General features: G+C 39.4%; 1 protein-coding gene across 1 annotated transcript; it reads left to right on the forward strand.

The window, feature by feature from the left end:
* The first annotated feature begins 6,465 nt into the window (after nt 1–6,465).
* LOC121331159 (tectonin beta-propeller repeat-containing protein 1-like) lies at nt 6,466–19,586 on the forward strand. Its single transcript, XM_041278381.1, has 24 exons — nt 6,466–6,687; nt 7,230–7,412; nt 7,496–7,618; nt 8,101–8,223; nt 8,743–8,917; nt 9,274–9,374; nt 9,524–9,625; nt 10,655–10,800; nt 11,075–11,646; nt 12,137–12,282; nt 12,783–12,938; nt 13,438–13,587; nt 13,773–13,930; nt 14,049–14,176; nt 14,283–14,385; nt 14,480–14,576; nt 14,769–14,848; nt 14,993–15,049; nt 15,126–15,300; nt 15,664–15,799; nt 16,024–16,116; nt 16,471–16,577; nt 17,379–17,498; nt 17,746–19,586. The coding sequence occupies exons 1-24, from the start codon at nt 6,466–6,468 to the stop codon at nt 17,944–17,946; spliced, it is 3,654 nt and encodes a 1,217-aa protein (XP_041134315.1). The 3' UTR covers nt 17,947–19,586.
* The last annotated feature ends 626 nt before the right edge of the window (nt 19,587–20,212 follow it).

Raw genomic sequence — 20,212 nt, forward strand, 5'->3', positions numbered from 1 at the left:
AATAATAATAATAATAATAATAATAATAATAATAATAATAATAATAATAATAATAATAAATTAAAACGTAAAAAAATGCATTACACTTTGTTATTTTTCTTTGCTGCTTCATTTTGCTACTCATTGCAGCTCTATTTACTTACGTTGTGTTACCGCCTGGGAGTTCCTTATTCGCGGTGTAGTTGACAAAGCAGCGTGTCCTTTTTCTGTGTGTTTTAACTCATTACACATCATGCTCAATTAATATATTGCTACCATTTAAAAAAATAAATATAAATGGTAATAGCTCATCTAGTAAATATATATATATATATATATATATATATATATATATATATATATATATATATATATATATATATATAATTACAAATTTGTATCAGCAGCATAGCGGTATTACCCTCTTGTTTTGCCCCATTTACCCACCTTAGACGCCTTGCTCACTAAATATTGAGGTATCCCTAAATAGTTTATCGTCTCCTCTTTGCAAAAACACTAACGATTTTAGTGAATAAGCAGTACCCCACAAACAGCAGCACCCCAAAGTGTAGCCCATTATAACCAATACAGAACGCATGGAGACACGTCTTTGATGCCCAGTTTACCCACCTTAGACACCTTGCTCACTAAATATCTAGGTATCCCTAGATATCTATCAAGGTATAAATACATATGGGTGACATAGATGGGTTCCCCTGTGTGAGATTCAGCTTTGAAATACGTAGCCCGAAACGATTTAACCCCCCAACGTACCCAGTTACTTATTCCATTTGTGTTACATTTGCAGGACATGAATAAAGCTAGAATGCGAATAGGAAGCTGGTCGAATAAAAAGCTAGAATGCGAATAGGAAGCTAGCCGAATAAGAAGCTAGAATGCGAATAGGAAGCTAGCCGAATAAGAAGCTAGAATGCGAACAGGAAGCTAGCCTAATAAGAAGCTAGAATGCGAATAGGAAGCCAACTTTAGCATTATACTTTGGACCCCGTTTATCAACAAGTAAGTATTTCTATTGGTTACAATCTGGGGTGCTGCTGCTCATGGGGTACGACTTGCTCATTAAAATCTTTAGTGTTTTTGCAGAGATGGGGTGATAACCTATCTAGGGATATCTAGATATTTAGTCAGCAAAGCGTCTAAGGGGGTACATGGGGCATACAAAAACGTGCCTCAATGCGTTCTGTATTGGTTATTATAGGCTACAATTTGGAGTTCTGTTGTTCGTGGGGTACGGCTTGCTCACTAAAATCGTTAGTGGTTTTGCAAAGATGCGAGGATCACCTGTCTAGTGATACCTCGATATTTAGTGAGCAAGGTGTCTAAGGGGGGTAAATGGGGCATAAAAAAGACGTGTTCCCATGCGTTCTGTATTGGTTATAATGAGCTACATTTTGGGCTGCTGCTGTTCGTGGGGTACGGCTTTTTCACTAAAATCTTTAGTATTTTTGGAACGAGGAGGTGATATCTTATCTAGGGATACCTAGGTATTTAGTGAGCAAGGCGTCTAAGGGGGTAAATGGGGCAAAACAATTGGGTAATATCGTGTACCGATATGCTTCTGATACAGATTTGGTATTAATATTTTCGGGGGGGGGGGGGGGGGGGGGGGGGAAATTAAAGAAGGAGCGATTATTTTTTAAATAATATAAATATATTAATTAAGCAATATGTGTAAGTGAGTTAAAACACACAGAAAAAGGACACGAAATTTTGTCAACTACACCGCGAATAAGGAACCGGGAATAAGTAACCAACTTCCAGGTGGTTTGTTTATACACCGGCGGTTATAAAAGTGCATTTGACATTTTGCTGCATATTCCATTTTCCACTATATTCATTATTTGTGATGGCGTGCATGTATACCTCTACAGAAACAAGACTGGTGAAACTACCTAACATACACGCTTTGGATGTTAATCATTGTGACCTACTTCTGTAAGACAGGCACGTCTGTTTGGTTGAGCTATCTAAGGCTTGCGAACCACTTGTCAGATTTGAATGAGGCCGTATTGGTATTTGTTCTGGGATGTTAATCTACAGCAGGGCTTCTCAGACTCGATCCGGGGACCCCCTGCGCCTTCTGGTTTTCATTGCAGCCGACGTCTCAATTGCATAACTAGATTACTTAATTGAACTGATAACACCGTGTAACAATTTTTTTATTTTTTATTTTTTGGTTCCTGGGTAGTAAATGTTATTTCTTAATTGCTTATGCCTCAAAAGTATAGAAAATGGCTATTATTCCCCACAAACTTTGCTTTTGTGACCAGGACAGTGATATTTTGAAATTTACCTATTTTCCGGAACATTCCAGATAGATTCAGTGCTGAGTAAACTTGGAGTAACTTCTAGAACTTTCTAGAACTTTCCAGTAATATAAATAGTAGTATAAATACAGGGGCCTTAAACCCACCAGTTCAGTTTAGTTCCAGCTGCCTAAGTGGATACATTTCTGCATTTTTCTGAGATGGCATCAAGAGGCTGCAATTGTGGCATTCCTGATGGGTCTCCAAGGCAGTTTTACCAAGTTTCCCTGCTATCTTTGCCTTTGGGACAGCAGGAACACCAAGGCACACTACCACAGGCGGGACTGGCCACAGCGGACCGAGTTCTCTGTGGGGAGGAACAACGTCAAGTGGGAGCCACTGGTGGACCCCCAGAAGGTGCTGATGCCACCACTGCACATAAAATTGGGGCTTATGAAACAATTTGTCAGAGCTCTAGATGAGGAGTCGGCAGCCTTCAAGTACCTTCAAGACTTCTTCCCTAAGCTGTCTGAGGCAAAGGTCAAAGCCGGTGTCTTCGTCTGACCACAGATAAAGAAGATCCTGGAGTGTAATGAATTCCCCAAGAAGCTCACTAGTAAGGAGAAAGCGGCTTGGAACAGCTTTGTCGCAGTGGTTCGGGGCTTCCTGGGCAATCACAAGGCCGAAAACTATGTGGAGCTGGTTGAGACTCTGGTGAAGAACTACAGCACAATGGGCTGTAGGATGTCCCTCAAAGTCCATATCCTTGATGCTCATCTTGATAAATTCAAGGAGAACATGGGAGCGTACTCGGAGGAGCAAGGCGAGCGCTTCGACCAGGATATACTGGACTTTGAACGCCGCTACCAAGGACAGTATAATGAGAATATGATGGGAGGCTACATTTGGGGGCTGATTCGTGAAAGTGATTTACAGTATAATCGTAAATCTCGAAAAACTACTAATTTCTAAATCTTTTGTAGTCATTTTTGTATTACTTTAGTATAAATACATGTTAATTTGGATTCATATGTTGGTTTTTTCTGACTATGTGAACAAAAAGACACAAATTTGCCCATTTTCTCATTGGAAATAGTAATATTTTGAAATATCACTGTCCTGGTCACAAAAGCAAAGTTTGTGGGGAATAATAGTCATTTTCTATACTTTTGAGGCATAAGCAATTAGGAAATAACACTTACTACCCAGGAACAAAAATTGTGTTACATAGTGTTATTTGCTTAATTAGACTTTTTTACTTGTTTTTAGCTCTTGAACAATTGTATATTTCAAGTTAGCTATAACATCTGATAAGTAACTTGAACTCTGTAAATGTTTAAAAGCTGAAAACAAGGAAAAAGGTCTAATTAAGCAAATTATCTGTTCAATTAAGGGTCTAGTTAAGTAATTGAGAGCTCGGTTGGAATGAAAACCAGCAGGCACAGGGGGATCCCAGGATCAAGTTTGAGAAGCCCTGCTGTAGGTCATGGTGACCTTCCTTTTCACTATAGTGGTACCCATTTAACTCATTTACCTAGACTTTCTGTTTGAATCCAGAATTTTCAGATTCTGATTAATCAATGTTTGCACAAGCCTTTGGTATAAGATTACCTTCAGGGGTGGAAATAAAACTTGTGTTGCATAGCAGTTTGACCCATTCCAGGTTTTACCACAAGCTTGATTGGCCCCAGAGTACAGGTAACAAGCGCACGCCTGTTCTATTAGACTCATAGTAAAACCAGGAATTGATCAAACTGCTATGCAATGGGAGTCTTATTTCCATCCTTGCTCATTTTTCATGGTAACCTGTGAGGATTTGCGCAATCTGTTACTTTACAGCACCTTTTTTTTTTAACTTTACAATTTCAGGCAAATAGTTTAGTATATCTTTTTGTTTGTTCAGACATTTAATTAATTTGATATAGTTTTTTGTGTGAATTATGTTTTTTTTTTTATTATTATTATTAATTTGAAAGACAGTACAATACACATAAATACATACAATAAAATAAATATTGATATAGTTTGAAAATACCGACTTCCATTGCTGAACAGCATTGACACTGGTATAATGCTATAGGAATCCTTTTTAAAAGTAAGATTCTGACAGTAGGTGACTTTGTGACGTGGCAAATACCTGTCCTTTTAAGATAAAGCCACTGTGAGAAAAGGCATTCTGTCACTGAATGTGTGGTGTGCGAGAAAGACTGAAACCACTGTCGTAGAGCTGTGATGGGTGGAGCGACAGCGCAGGTTACCAATAGCGAACTGAATGTGGGCAAGAACGTTTGTCATGCAACTAATCAGAATCGTCAGGACACGACTTCCTCTGTAGGATTAGGAAGATGTCTGATTCTGCGAATAACGCTGTCTAAATAGGTTTACTTTGTTTGCCGGGTAAATAGCTGCAATATAATTTAACCACTTAGTTTATGACAAGGCATACAAGGTGAGTTAATTATTATAACAATGTATACATGCATTTGAACTGTTGTTAATACGATGGTACCTGTTTGTGTTAGCTGGCTCCTGGAAACGCAGGTGTGCATTATTAATGCACTGGTACATGTTACAGCTAGGTCATATGAATACAGCGACTAGTCGCGGGTTTATTTCATTTAGTCATTCTTTTATTTAGGGCTAACTGTTTTCAAACACCCGACTGCGCAATTTCACCGATTCATTTATTGAAAACGAACTCTGATTTGTTTCAATGGGGTTTCCTTTGCTGTTCCCGTGTCGATAACATGATGTTTGCGCGGTTATATGACACCTTCCAATTATCTGTGAGCAGGCAGGTTTAGGGAGATCAAGAGCACAAGAACTACGTGCTGTCCTTCTTGTACCCTTTACCGATATGCTGTATTGCCAATGCAATACCAGTGCGTCATGGTAATTCGTAACGACGACTTTTAGCTATTATAAAGAGGCTATGCGACTGGAATATAACTTTTGGAAAGACAAACGAGGTGGAGTATGCCACATCCATGACGTTAGGCGTTTTCATTTTTAAGCATCAAGCCATACCTTCCCATAAAACATGGTTGTCATCACAGAATGTCAGTTTAAAATGGTCGTGGGCAAAAAAACACACACACACACACATTTGATTTACTGTGGCTGTGCATGTCGAATATTAGCACTGATCATTGGGGCTCATTGATGGCTGTTTAAACGCTGATATGGTATTCTGTTCTATGAACTTGTTAGTTCTAATAATTTATCACCACATGCCCTGCACAAGTGTTAGATTAAACACAACGTCCCCAATGATGGAGTAGAGGGGTCTGTTCGGTTATGAAAGTCTTTAGAAATAGCCTTTATAATGTGCCTTCAGGATCCTATTTGGCAATTTCAAATGAAGATTTGCAGAGGTTTTAGATCAACTGATCACACCCCTTTTGGTGCATTTGATTCCACTAAATTATATTGTATTTATTTCTTCTGCTGATAAGAGCGTATGATAGATAGGCATTATACACACCCGTTGGTAAAACCACATTAATAGCGACGAGTTTAAATATTGTTTGTTAAAAGAAAAATCATCAACATTTTATTTATTTTTCTTTTCTGTACCGGAGGCTGCCCAGGTCTGAGCACTTTACAGTTGTATTTTGATGCCGATTGTATGTGCGATTAAAGATTTTGATTAATTAGGGTGTGTACATTAAATTAAACACATGGTAGTCAGCATAATTATTTCAGAGTGCTCTGGATGGCTGCAGGATGCTTTATCTGTCCTGGTTTTTAGAGGTTTCCTGAGCAATTAAATGCCTTTATCTCCATAATAACCCAAACTATAAATCTGTATAATTCACTGAACAATTATTGTTTCCTTATTTATATGAGCACTGCCACCATTAAGTTGTGGGAAGTTTTGTGGTAGATTACGCACAAAGTTTAATGTAAAAAGAAAAAGAAAAAGTAACTATCCAGACATTACCTCATAAATATATTGATACCACTGTAAAAGAGTACAGTTTGTCAAAATGTATGTAAAATTTGAAATAAATATGAAACTGATCATTACTGTAATGGAAAAATATACTTTTTTTGTATATTAAACGGCAAACCACTGTTTAGTCAAAAGGCTTTATTTAGTACTATTATATATGTACATATATATATATATATATATATATATATATATATATATATATATGCGCACCATCAGTAATCACTGTCCACTGAAGGGGAAGGTCTCGGAGGTACGGTACGGATGCGAGGAAGTGACACCCGTCACTATGTGTATGGGAGGGTGTACACCCTGTCCACTGCCGGGCAGTGCTGGGAGCTGTGTAAAGATGCTCATCTGGAGTTCAAGCGGCTCACCTCGGTGCGGCAGTGCTGCTGGGGAATCGCGGGCGATCACCAGGTCTACCTCTACGTGCATTGCAGCGACGTGCCCATCAGATATCAGGAGGAAACCTATGAAAACCAGGTAACGGCAAGAAGAAGATTCGGAACAGATAAAGTCATTTATTGAATCCTTCTTAGTGAGTTCAGCTTTAAGGCCACTCGGTGTCACTATTGCCATAAAATGTCTTCAGTCTTCCAATACTGTATTTTTTTACAGGATGTTCCTGCATGCCCTGTAATAATAATAATAATAATAATAATAATAATAATAATAATAATAATAATACAGAAAATTGTTAAAAAAAGAAAAAAAACATTTATAGGAGGAACAAAAGGATACAGAAAAAAGTTCAGGTGTCTACATTTTTTTCACAGTGTTTAAAATAAAAGCATAAAAAATAAAGTAAAATAGAACCCTATTATGGTGTGGGAAAAGCTGATGGAATAAATGGTCCATTATTATAGTGCACTGTTATCATCTAAATATGTAAGTAAGTAAATGTGTACCTTGCGTTTACTGGTGCTTTAATATGCAAAGCGAATATTAAATTCTCAGGTCATTTAATCCTGTGGGTTGTCTATACAGTCTATTTTCTTGTTCACCTTTGTGTGTGTGTTTGGCAGCGCTGGAACCCTGTGGACAGATTCTGTGAGAGGTTGTTGCCAAGCGACCGCTGGCAGTGGAGTGATGTCACCGGCCTGAAGCACCAGACCCTGGATAGCTTCAGGCTGCCGTCGGAGCACTGGGAGTGGGAGGCAGACTGGTACGTGGATGAGAACATTGACGGGGAGCCCACAGAGAAGGGGGTGAGTGAGACAAACAGACCACATGACATTGACCTGAAATGCTCGTCAAACAAAAATCTCTAATGCAGTCTTTCACTTTAAAGGGCTGGACATACGCCATCGATTTCCCTGCCACCTACACGAAAGATAAGAAATGGAATTCCTGTGTGCGTCGCAGACGATGGATCCGATACAGGAGGTACAAATCACGGGATACATGGGCCAAGGTATTCTCCTCCCTCTTCTTCTTCTAACAAGATGACATGTAGTATGAGAATGCTACAGAGCCTGCTTTCAGAGCTTCACTGCATGAGCTGCTTTGGTTATAGAGCCTAAACTCTTATTTAAACTGTCAAAAAGACCAAACAATAGTTAAAAATTTTAATCTATTGACTAGACCTTAATTGCATTGCATAATTTTCCCAAATATTTCCTGTTTTTTTTTTTTTAATTATTATTGAGTATGCTATATCATTTCATGTTTTACACTTGCAAATTCTACCTGTTTTGAGGCTAGCAAATTTTTCACATATGTACACAAGTTAATTTAGATTAGCTAGATGGATAGATAGATGGATGCTTATTTAAATAACCATCATGCATACATTTCATGCGTTAATAATCTTACTATATCCTAATTAAAGTTTTGCACCATTGTGTGTTGTGTATTTGTGAAAGAAAGACGATTTCAAGCTTTGTGTCTGTGCAGATCCCCTATCAGGGTGATGGGTCTCTACCAGACCCCTTCAGTGACATCAGCGTGGGGGGCTGGGACATCACAGATGAGCCAAGGGGACGCCTGTCCCTCTGGGCAGTCTCACTGCAAGGGAAGGTAAGACAAATAATAGTCTTTTAAAGTTTAAAAGTTGTACGCAAACTGTGCTGTACAAAAATAATATAAGGAGCCATATTTGGAAGCAAGTGCATAGGACTTTTAATGGATTGTTAAACCCATTGCAAAAGCATGCAACTTGCAAGAAAAAAAAAGTGCTCCTTTGTTACTAGAATTGTGCCTCGTCAGTCTTGGAAAATGTTGGCTCTGACCATGGAAAGTAAAGCAGTACCAACAGCTGACCACAAGAGGGTATGGTTAGATCACATTTGTGTCTGAATGGCTTGCATTTTCCTTAAGGGGAGATGCTTCTTTGGCTACTGCTCTTGATTTTTACACAAGCTACAGTACTTATTCACAGCAAGGAATCCAGTCCGTACGGGGCTTTGTTTCCATGTCGTTCGGCTCTGGCTGTGATGCCTTTGAGGACACTGTATAATCCCTAACAAATCAGTTTTACACAGTTTTTTTTGTTTTTCCTACAGTATGTGAAGTAATGTTGTTTTGTTGTGTGTGCAGGTGTGGTACAGAGAAGGAATTTGCCATCACAATCCTGAGGGCTCAGTGTGGACAGAGGTCACTACCCCCGGAGAGGTAGTTCAGATCAGCTGTGGGCCGAGTGACCTCGTGTGGGCTGTGCTGTGGGAGGGGCAGCTGCTGGTCAGAGAGGGGATCAGCAGAGAGAACCCTAAAGGTCAGAGCGTACCCCTGAATTTGATTTTCTTCCTTTCCCAAAGCTGCCAACAGTGCCAAATTCCGTTCCAGTTGTGTGTTCCTTGAGTCAAAGTTGAGACTGCCAAACTCACATTATTTGTGACCCAAGTTGGATATGAAGCCCTGTGTCCATGGGAGAAAGGCTAATGTATTCATTTCAGTTTTTTTGTTTAAATCTATTTATATGTAGCGTTTCTTTTTATGTGAATACAGTAGCTGTAAACATATAAGTTTTGGTTTACAGTACCATGATAAATATTACCAAGTAAGAGGTAAGCAATAATTTTAGAGGAATTGTATAATACATTCATTATTTGCCAATGTGACCATTTCTAGGCTCTTCCTGGGTGGTGGTTGATTCCCCAAGTACAGAAGTTGGTGCAGTTCACGTAGCAGTGGGCATTAATGTTGTGTGGGCCATCACCAAGGACAGAAAGGTAAGTAGGGGTCCATTTTACGTATTGCTTGATCCGAGTAACAAGAGAGGCTGGACTGTTCTTATTCTTGTTGTGTGTGACATGTTGGTTTAACTTAATAATGTCCACACAATGAATTAGCCAAGAAGATTATTTTGTGTCTATTTCAGGTGTGGTTTCGCCGGGGTATAAACTCCCACAACCCCTGTGGAACGGGCTGGATCGGAATGGTTGGAGAAATGGTCATGGTGAACGTAGGACTGAACGACCAGGTAAGAGACTTTAGAAAAAGCAGAGTCATTATTCAGTTAAAAGTAATGAAACTCAGCTGCTCTTTCCAGTCACACCTTGTTTTTTTCAAACATCAGCCTGTCTTAAGCAGTCCCCTTTTAAAAACCAGTTAATTCAGCTTTCAGTTTATAATTATTAATAATAATATTTATACCAATTTTAAGTTTCTGCCGTCGTTATGTAATTTTAACGTTTAAGTTTTGATGTACTTTAATTTAATATAAAATGCATTTCAGCTCCCTGTCTGCAAGAGTGTCCAGTTGCAATCCGCTGTGTATTTCTGCTGTCTGTGCTACTGAATTTCACCCTGGAGTTGCAAGCATTGCAAAACATTTCAAAGCAGGGATCACACATTTGAAATTGTATCTGTGGCTCTGCAACAATATACAGCTGGAAACCGCATACCGAACCATATATACATATATGTACATATCAAGAAGCTTCAAGTACATATCAAGAAGCTTGCTCCTCTGTTCTATTTTCTTTTTCAGTTCAAAGTATATCAAAGCCAAGGGCATGTACAAGTAAAAGTGATATGGCCATATTAATGGTTCAATTTACAGTTCTGTTAGCTAATCTCAATGAGTATGTGGGAGGGCCCTACCAATAAGTGAGGGTTTGGATTGGTTGGGCTTGGTGAGAGCATTAATAGCTGTGTAAATTAATCCAGTTTATCTATTGGTGTGGCAAAGACTTTTTAAACTTCTCTAAACTTAAAAATCCATCAACAATCTAATGTTTTCAGGCAACTTTCCAGTTGGGCATTTAAAAATTGGAAAATCGAAATACACAGGATGTTGTTTGAGACCAGAAAAATTGTGTCACATTAGACAGTGTGATGGATTACAGAGTTACTGTAAAAAGAAATGTAATACTGTACCTAAAAAAAGGTAAAAGTAAAAAAACTATTTTACTACATAAAATAATAATAATAATAATTTTCAGAAGTCAAATTCTGTTTAGGACACTCATCTTCAGTAAAGGGACTCCTTGTCTTTGTCTCGCACCAGGTGTGGGGAATCAGCTGTGAAGACAGAGCTGTTTATATCCGTCAAGGTGTCACATCCAGTGAACTCAGTGGAAAGACCTGGAGAGCCATTGCTGTAGCTAAAGATGATGACAGGTCCCGTTCTGGGAGCTCCAATAGCCTTGCCAGGTATCTGTGTTCCAGAGTATCCAATCTCATCCCGTGCTCAAGCAACTATCTGCAATTCTTTAAGTAATGTTTTAAGGAATGTTTTTTTTTTTTTTTATGGGACTTTTTAAAATGTATATTCATTAAATACATTTTGCAGTTTGTGAAACTTTTTTTCCAACTGTTTTAGAGATGATTTTATTAGTTTAATGTTTCAAAAGATAATCTAATCTGAAGTGCTGAATACTTTAAAAGGTAGGCTTAAATTCTTTCTCCCCTCCCATCCCATCCCAAGTGCCGGCTGCTTTTTCAGCGGGGAGGTGAGAGTCCAGTCGCAGTCATCTGTTATGAATGATGCAGAGTCGTCTTCTGAAACTGAAAGGTCTGAGGCTGCACAGTCCACCTCACCTTCGCATGCTGACGCCATGAAGCGTAGAATCCCTAAAGTGACCAGTGACAGCTTCATATCAGAGCTGGTCTCCGACAAAGAGCGCAAGCCAGGAAGGGACATACGGGACGGCCAGGTCCCTTCCGTCCAGGAGGAGGGGCCAACCCAAGAACAAGCCTCTGCCGACCAGGAGAATGTCCCACAGGAGACATCCGTCAAGCTGCTCCCACAGTCCACTGGCCAGCAGGGGGTCCGAGACCCCAAGTGGAGTAACGTAGATTTAGAAGAAGCTCAGACTCCCCTGCCAGCTGCAGCTTCAGACACCACGGAAACCTCCAGCTTGTCCTCCGTAGCTACCTACAACTTGGGCATGGAGGAGCAGTTTGGGGTGAATGAGCACCTTCTCTGGGCCTGGGTCAGTGGAGGGGGCTGTGACGTGGATTCACATACCCAATTAAACTGGTTCAGTGCCTCGACAGGTAAGTACGTGGCAGATCTTAAAACCATATAAGCAAGCATCAAAGGTCTAAAGTTGTCTGTTTATGCAAAGAGCTAGTGAAGCTTTGAAATAAAGGTCCTTGCTTTTAATACTTATGTCTATGTATGATTCGTTGGCATGGCTGTTGTAGCAAAATAGAACAGCTCTGTTTAGCTTTGACATGCCAGAAGATTTTAGAGACTTTAGCCTGTAATTTAACAATCACATGATCAGAGTGGCCTGCACACATGGAAAAGTGCGTGTCTGGTTTGACACATACTCTTGGTTTCAGACATTCAATCACAGCTAGGGCTGAACACCCACCGAATGGGAGAAAGCCCACCACAATGTTTCCCTAACCACACTATATTTAATATAATGCGCCAATTAATGGGCTATTGTCCTATTTTCTATTTCCTATGCACAATAATGCAGTAAGTCTGTTTGCAGTGTTTCCTGTCCCTAGCAACAGTGTCTCCTCTGTGCTTCAGGAGTGTCCTCCTCTGTGCAGTCCATGTCCCTGTCTATCACCCCAGCACAAACGGCAGCATGGCGAAAACAGATCTTTGAGCAGCTGAGCGAGCGATCCAAGAGAGAGGTGGAGAATTTCAGGCACTATGAGCAAGCTATTGAGCAGGTAGAGATACTCTTCTACTGTATATGCAGAGGAAGGATCATGTGCACACAGATCATACCAGCAAATGCATTTTAGGCAAGGTGTCAACAAACCAAATCACCCATTAAAGAAACCAAAAATCATTTTTATTAGACCTACAGTAATAAACATTTGAATCATAATATTCAAACCTTGGTATGAGCCTGAGACTGCTTTATATTTATTTAGACGTTTTAGATGGTCAGATTGTAGGTTAGCCCGGTTAGAATGAGTTTGGTAGAACAAAGGTGTGTTTCAAAGAATTCTTTCAAAGCTAGATAATAATCTTTGAAAGTCCCACTCTCATCTAAAGTGTGGAATGTGTCTAAAGTAAATTAAAGCACATCAGATAACAGCTGTGCTGTTTTGTTTATTATATTAGTCATGACATCTTAAATGATTAAAAAAAAAAAAAATTACAAGCAATTTCTGTTGCTCTTAAAGCTGTATAATAACCAGAGTATTTCATTTCCTTGGATCAGTCTGTGTGGGTGAAGAAGGGCATCATGCAGTGGTGGAGAGACTGGAAACCAAACAAGTGGATAGACATCCGATTTGCCCTGGAGCAATTTTCAGGGACTGATGGCAATCAAGATGGTATCCTCTTCATTTACTACACATTCAATGATGAAAAGAAGGTTATTATTATTATTATTATTATTAATAATAATAGTAAAAATTAAAACAGTGTGAGAAAGGCCACAAGGCACATATTCAGTGAAGGAAAGGTTACATTTCTGGGAAATGCTCTTAGATAAAAACTGTACTTAACACTGATCAAAGCATTAGCTGTTTGGCTCAGTTCCTTATAGTTTTACCTTAGCACTGTATGATTTTGTTTTTAATTTCTGGGTGACAAAATATAGTCTTGTATAGCCTCGCTCCACTGCTACATCAGTTGTGACTAAAACCTAGTCTATAACTCTGAGCATTGACTAAAGCAGATCAAGTATTTTGATATTAATATTGCTTTTAGGGCTGCTGCTCTTTTCCATATATTTACCTGTGTCTGCTGCAAATGAGAAGAGGCAGTTTGGTCAGACTGGTTTCTCTAGTTCATTGAAATGGTGTCTCTAAGACTCATTGTGTGCATGTAGTAATAGAAGTGAAGAGCTAACATTTCTCCCCCTTCCACAGTACCTCCATGCGTTTATAAATGAGATTACTGTCCTGGTCCCTGTTCTCAATGATACAAAACACACGTTCGCTATCTATACACCAGAAAGGACCAAACAGAGATGGCCAATACTGCTGGCTGCTGCTACCGAACAGGAGATGCACGATTGGGTAACTTTTATATTAGCTTCCATTACCTCATGAGTTATAGAGCCTGCAGTCCTCAAGGCAGGTATTTAGAGTCAAAAGTGGCATAGAGACTTGGCTCTGCATTGAGCAGCAAAGACTTCAATATTTGTATTGGGTATTTACTAGTACAGGAATGTCATTTTTTAATGATTTATTTTTCCCTGCAGCTTGCCCTTCTGAACTTATCCTGCTGTGATTCAAGAGGGATCCATGGGCCTCCTTCTAAGCAGGCGATTTGGTCCACTACATGCAAAGGTGACATCTATGTTTGTGAGCCTGCTCCGAATCTGGAGGCGGTTCCCTATCCATTGCCCTGTGATCAAATGTAAGTGCCTTTTGAGTTTTTGCTCTGTTCCGCTGCGTTGGCAACCACACTGTTCTAGAGTTTGAAACATGATGTCACAATGCATATGGGTTTCACTCACTTCTGTTTTGTGCTTCAGGTTTTGGAGACAGATCGGAGGGCACCTGCGCCTGGTGGAAAGTAACAGTCTGGGAATCGTATGGGGTATCGGATATGATCACATCGCCTGGGTGTACACTGGAGGCTATGGAGGTGGTTTCTCCCAGGGTAAGTTTCTGTAACTTTTTTGGGTTTGATTACGAAAAAAAAGGATTGTAATTGAATAATTCAGGGTTGTTTCTGTTTCTTCACATTCCACCATTTCTCTCCTCAGGGCTGGGAAGCAGCACCGATAATATCCACACACAGACAGACGTCAAGAGTGTTTACATTTATGAAAATCAACGCTGGAACCCAGTAACGGGCTACAGCAGCAGGTCAGATGTTATGATGGTCAGATAACTGGAAATAATGCCAGGGTTTCCCAATTTGACATATAAATATAAAATCATTAACTGTTTTCCCCTGCAGAGGTCTTCCCACAGACAGGTACATGTGGAGCGATGTGTCTGGTTTGCAGGAATGCACCAAAGCAAACACTAAGCCTCCATCTCCACAATGGACCTGGGTAGGTCCTCCTTCTTTTCACTTCTCTGCAGACCTAAATGCTGACCTTGATTAACTGTTTTTTATCCTGGATTTCCCTCTGGCTGCAGTGGGTATTTATTTTACTCATCTGTTAGCATCATTGGATAATCAGTCACACAAATAAATTAGTTAAAAAGGAACTCCATTTGAAGGCATTCTGTGTCTTTGACAGGTGTCAGACTGGTGCATTGACTATAACACTTCAGGTGGGACTGACCGGGAGGGCTGGCAGTATGCTGCTGATTTTCCAGCGTAAGTCACATCTGGAGTACCCAACAGCTGTTTGTTACGCTATGTAATTTATTTTTATTTTATTTGCAGAATGTTTGATCTGATCTGTGTGCGTGTTTTTTTTTTTTTTTTTTTGCTCCAGTCATGTTTCTCATTTTTCTTTAGGACCTATCACGGGCACAAGACGATGAAAGACTTTGTGAGGAGGAGGCGCTGGGCAAGGCAAGTCGCTTTTGTTTATTTATTTATTTATTTTTAAAAAAGGACGTCCATTTACTTAATTATATTTTCCTTACAGGAAATGTAAAATCACCACGACTGGCCCGTGGCTGGAAGTTCCTCCCATCGCACTGTGGGATCTCACCATCCTGCCCTGCTCCTCTCAGAGCTCCGTGGAGGAGGTCTCACTCTGGGGCATCAGCAACAAGGGAGACGTCCTGTGTCGGATCGGGGTGACACAACAGAGCCCCGCAGTGAGTCTCTGATTCTACCCTGGCTCCTGTAGTGTTTTACAACCTGAAGTTGATGTAATGAGCACAGTGTTTCCATTTACCAATACTGTCAAACAGGCAGCTCTTAGACTGTCTGTCTGGTTAATGACTAGCAAGAACAGCCTGCAAGTTATGAATTCATCAAGAAAGAAATAGCCTGTATTGGAGCACACTATTTCTTCTAATTGCATTACCACCATCCATAGACCCAGTAGTGATGGGTGTCTTCTGAGGCTTGCAATAGATACAAGTTATTGGAGCAAATTTTAAACCGCTTTTGAAAGCACAGATTTGTGGATTATTCGGGCAACCCCTCACTGCATTAATCATAACTTTACCTTTCAGGGTACCTCCTGGCTTCACATTGGGACAGATCAGCCCTTCAAGTCTATCTCCATAGGTGGCGGCTACCAGGTGTGGGCGATTGCCAGAGACGGATCGACGTTCTACCGCGGATCTGTCTCTGCTCAGAACCCAGCAGGTAGCACCTGCACTCTACTGAAGAAACAATCATTTAAAACTCTCCCCCTGGTCACCTCTGAGAAAATGCATCTCGCATTGTCAATGCTTACATGTGACTAGAATATAGTAGTACCATCTAAATGTGACCAAATTTAAAATAGACATTCCAGAGTCCTCATAGTGGTCCTTAGTTCTTTTGTCTTGGTTTCAAATATTTACAATGTGCTTATTTATAATATGCAGGAGACTGTTGGTACCACATTCCCTCTCCACCCAGACAGAAGCTGAAACAGGTGTCAGTGGGGCGCACATCCGTTTACGTTGTGGATGAAAACAGTATGGACTTCACTTATTTTCCTTTTGCCATTATGTGCTTCCAACTGTAAATCTTAATATAGTGTTACCAATACTCCAGTTCACAGATTCAATTAACTTTGAAACTACACTTGTATTTTTTCCAGAATTACTGGCTTATTCATCTACGACAGGGGCATTAAGAGTGAACGCAAACACTATAGATTTGTTAATTAAACATTATAACTGTTTTAGTTGTTGTCATAGTTTCAAACCCATCTAGTCAGTACAACACAGTGCGTGCCAGAACGAGAGAGAGAGAGAGAGTATGGGATTTATTACCATCAGCTTTGTAATGAAATGTTTCTTATTCTCCTTTGCACTGTACTTGTCCAGGTAACTTGTGGTACCGCCAGGGCCTGACCCCCAGCTACCCGCAGGGGACCAGCTGGGAGCACATTTCAAACAACGTCCGCAGAGTTTCCGTGGGACCTCTTGACCAGGTGGGTGAAGAGTCTCTACTGATTCTATGCGAAGCTCTTTTATTTGCATGGGAAAATGTAAATGCGACGGTCTCAGTGGTCTTACTCTAGTTGTTCTGGAGACTAGTGCGCATCACATTTGTAATCTGACTGAGCAGTCAGGAGCCCAAATATCTAGTTGCAGGTTTTAGTGCAGTACTTGTTAGAAGCCTGGCTGTAGTTCCAGCAAACCTCAGATTTATATTTTTTTCCAACTCCGCTGATCAGGCTGTCAGAAGACCATTATTTAATGATTGCGAAAGAAACCAAGGTAAAGAACAATGAAGCACTCTTGAGGAATTGAAGATTAAGCGCTTGGTATAAACAGTCCCATAAAGCACTCTAGTTTCATATTATCTTCAGAAAGGGCAGCATATCTCTAAAAAGCTTGATTGTACTGTTTGACTTTATTCAGACCAATCACCTCTCAGGGCTATTATGAATTGAGACAATACTAAAATCAAAGTTAATTGGTTTAAATACCCTTGTGTAGATAACATATAAAATATCTGAGTTTGGACAAACTAAAGCCCATACTGAAGGGGTGTTTTACCCCTGCTGTCTAAATTCCACATGCCTTCTCTAGATCTGAATTTTTATACAAATTAACAGTAATTTGGTATACACTGAAAATAGGAGTAATCCAGCCCTGGTCTCTCCATTAGAAGGATAACTGTCCTGTGCAATTGATCATAACATAAGCCAAGCATGCATGTGTCACTGAACTGTGACTATTTCAGTGAGGCCAGTGTTAAGTAGGATGCTCTGTACTGTTTTCTCTAGGTTTGGATAATTGCTGACAAAGTTCAAGGCAGCCACAGTCTGAGTTGTGGCACTGTATGCCATCGGGTTGGAGTGCAGCCAATGGAGCCTAAAGGACAATCATGGGACTATGGAATTGGAGTAAGTCAGCTCAGAAAATATTAAGTTTAATACAGATAACATAAGAGTGTTTTTTTAAATGTTTTAATTAGATTTTTCAGGACATTTTCAGGGTATTGTCTTGATTCTTTAATTGGTGAGACCGGTGGGGATTTGCCAAATCCCTGAATATTATGGACCCCTCCCCCCTCCTTTTAAATATTTTTGATTTTCAAATTGAATTCTCTGACTAATAAGCGGCTCCTCTGTTGGTGTGTTCTTCCTCCAGGGTGGATGGGAACACATTACAGTCAGAGGGAACTCCCAGGAAGCCCCTAGGATTGTCATACCAATGCCTGCTGAAAGTACTTTGGAAAAAAAGGGCAGTGTGGCAGAGGAGGGCGGTGGAGCTGGGGGCAGGGCTGCTTCCGACAGCTCAGTACTCGGTATCAAAGATGAGGAACTGAATGGAAATGCTGTGAGTTGTTAGCCTGCTTCCTCTCTTGTCCCATGTGTACCTCTTAACATGAACTTCTCAAGGTTATTCCTTCCTTCCATCCTTCATTACTTCACCACTATGGAAGACCTCCTGCCCATGTTTTGCACAGCTTCTTTGTGTAGCTTTTTGTGCGTGTGCGTGTGTATGTGTGTGTGTTGGTGGTGGTTATACTTTGTTTTGGTGCCGTTTTTACTCTATGTCTTAAACAAGATTATTTAAATGTATTAATCAACATAGCTCTGTGTGTTTTACGTTGCAAGTTTCAGTTTGAAAATATTATTACAGTACCTAAAATAAAATCCAATCACAGAAATCAGTGTAGGTGAATAAGGGTGAGAGGCTGCTAAGGTCACAGCTAAAAGAGGCATTGCGACCAAAATGTAAAACTGCAACAAGTAATTCCAAAATGAGATGGAGTATATTTCTGTGGTGTGAGAAGAACATTGAATTAGTAAGAGATTTTTTTTCACCTCAAGAGGCTGGCCTTGGAATTGGAGTGAGTCACATGAACTGTGATATTTATCTTGGTGTGCCACTAAATACTATAAAAGAAGTGTACTTGTACTAGTGTACTATAAAAGTGCACAATTTGCTATACGTGACAGCAAAACACACATGAATTAATATTTGAAGAATATACTGCATGTATGTAGATACTACATATTTCATGGTTGGTGAATACCAATGAAACAGTTTAACCAGCATTTGAACTGGATAAAATATTCACTTCCAGAGGTGTAACTTTATCCTCTTTGATAACAAACAAGTCATTTTAATAAACTCTGGGTGCGATTTCTGGTGGTTTTGAGGTACACCTAGGCAGGGTTTTTCATTCTCAGCACTCACAAATGAAATATTCAAACCAATGCATTGGTTATTGTTTTTTCTTTGTAAAGGCCCATGTACCTTTTTAAAACAATTGTTAGAGTGAAAGTAAAATCATAATCTCCAGTCTTTACTACAGCCACCTTCTATAAAAACATTAATTAAAAAAGTGATCTTAATATAGAGAATATCTTTTTACCAGAATACAGTTGTATGCAAATTGTGGGTGGCACAGTAAAACATGCAAACTTGGAAATTATTTTAAACAAATAATTATTGAAATACTTCTTATATTTTAAAAAGTTACAGGTAGTCTTTTTTTTCCCTATGGTGCCTACATTCCTTTGTAGAATTGTAGAAGGGTCAGTCCTGTTTGCTTTTCAGTATAAAACTACTAAAGGAGCCAACCTCTTTGCCGAAGATAAAACTGTTTCTCAATTCCCACCCCATGCATCCAGACATTCATAGGCAGTACAAAAAAGTTACATTTCAATTCTCTTTCAGAGTTTAACAAACAGTAACTTCATTATAGAGCAAGCTGTACATTCCAATCAAGCATGAAATGTGAGTTCTAGAAATGGTTCTGTTGTTAGTTTGGTTTTAGTTTTTTTTTTTTTTTTTTTTTTTTAAGTTTGAGATTTACAAATAGATTTTAATAGACAGAATATCAACTACATTCTGTAAAAAAAAAAAAAAAAAAAAATCAAGTACTATATACACACTTCCCATTTTGTGCTGTGTAAACTTTTCAATGTAATGCATGAATGATGTCTTCTCAATAAACATGGTATATGTTCAGATTCTTAGCTCAAGCGCAGTTTGCAGTTGGGGTGAGTGATCAAGTATAGTTGCATGTAATATTTCATGGGTTATTTGGATGTCTTGGAAGGTGAAACATGGCTACACGAAGCTTTCAAATAAAAATACATTTATAAATATTTTAGGTATCAGGCTGTAAGCCAGTAAGGTTTGTGCACGCACAACACAAATGACTGTTTTACTATGAGTACCATTTCGTATAAGCTATTCCACGGGTTTTACTGTAGATTTGAATGAGGCTTATCAATTATGGAGACCTGCCACATCACTCATTTTGAATTTTGAATAACACCTGCTCCATTCTTGGAGCAAATAAACTATATAAAAAGATCACTGAAGAGTTAGGGTTAACATCACTACAATTAAACTTCATAACCCATTTATACCTGTATGCTTTTTTCATTTACTTTTTATTTTTTTCAGCACAAGTAACTCAGAAAATAAAATAATACAGCATCATTTTTAGTGAAAATAGACAATAAGATGAACAGTTGCATTGCATGATACGCAGTAAAGCACAAGAGCTAAAAGGAACAGTTAGCTTGAAAAGGGAGTTCAGTAGAGAAAACGTTTTAATTTTTCATTATAAAACCTTAATTTCTGGTGCACAGTA

This window comes from Polyodon spathula, chromosome 18 (assembly GCF_017654505.1).
Source record: "Polyodon spathula isolate WHYD16114869_AA chromosome 18, ASM1765450v1, whole genome shotgun sequence".
In the NCBI taxonomy this organism is placed as follows: domain Eukaryota; kingdom Metazoa; phylum Chordata; class Actinopteri; order Acipenseriformes; family Polyodontidae; genus Polyodon; species Polyodon spathula.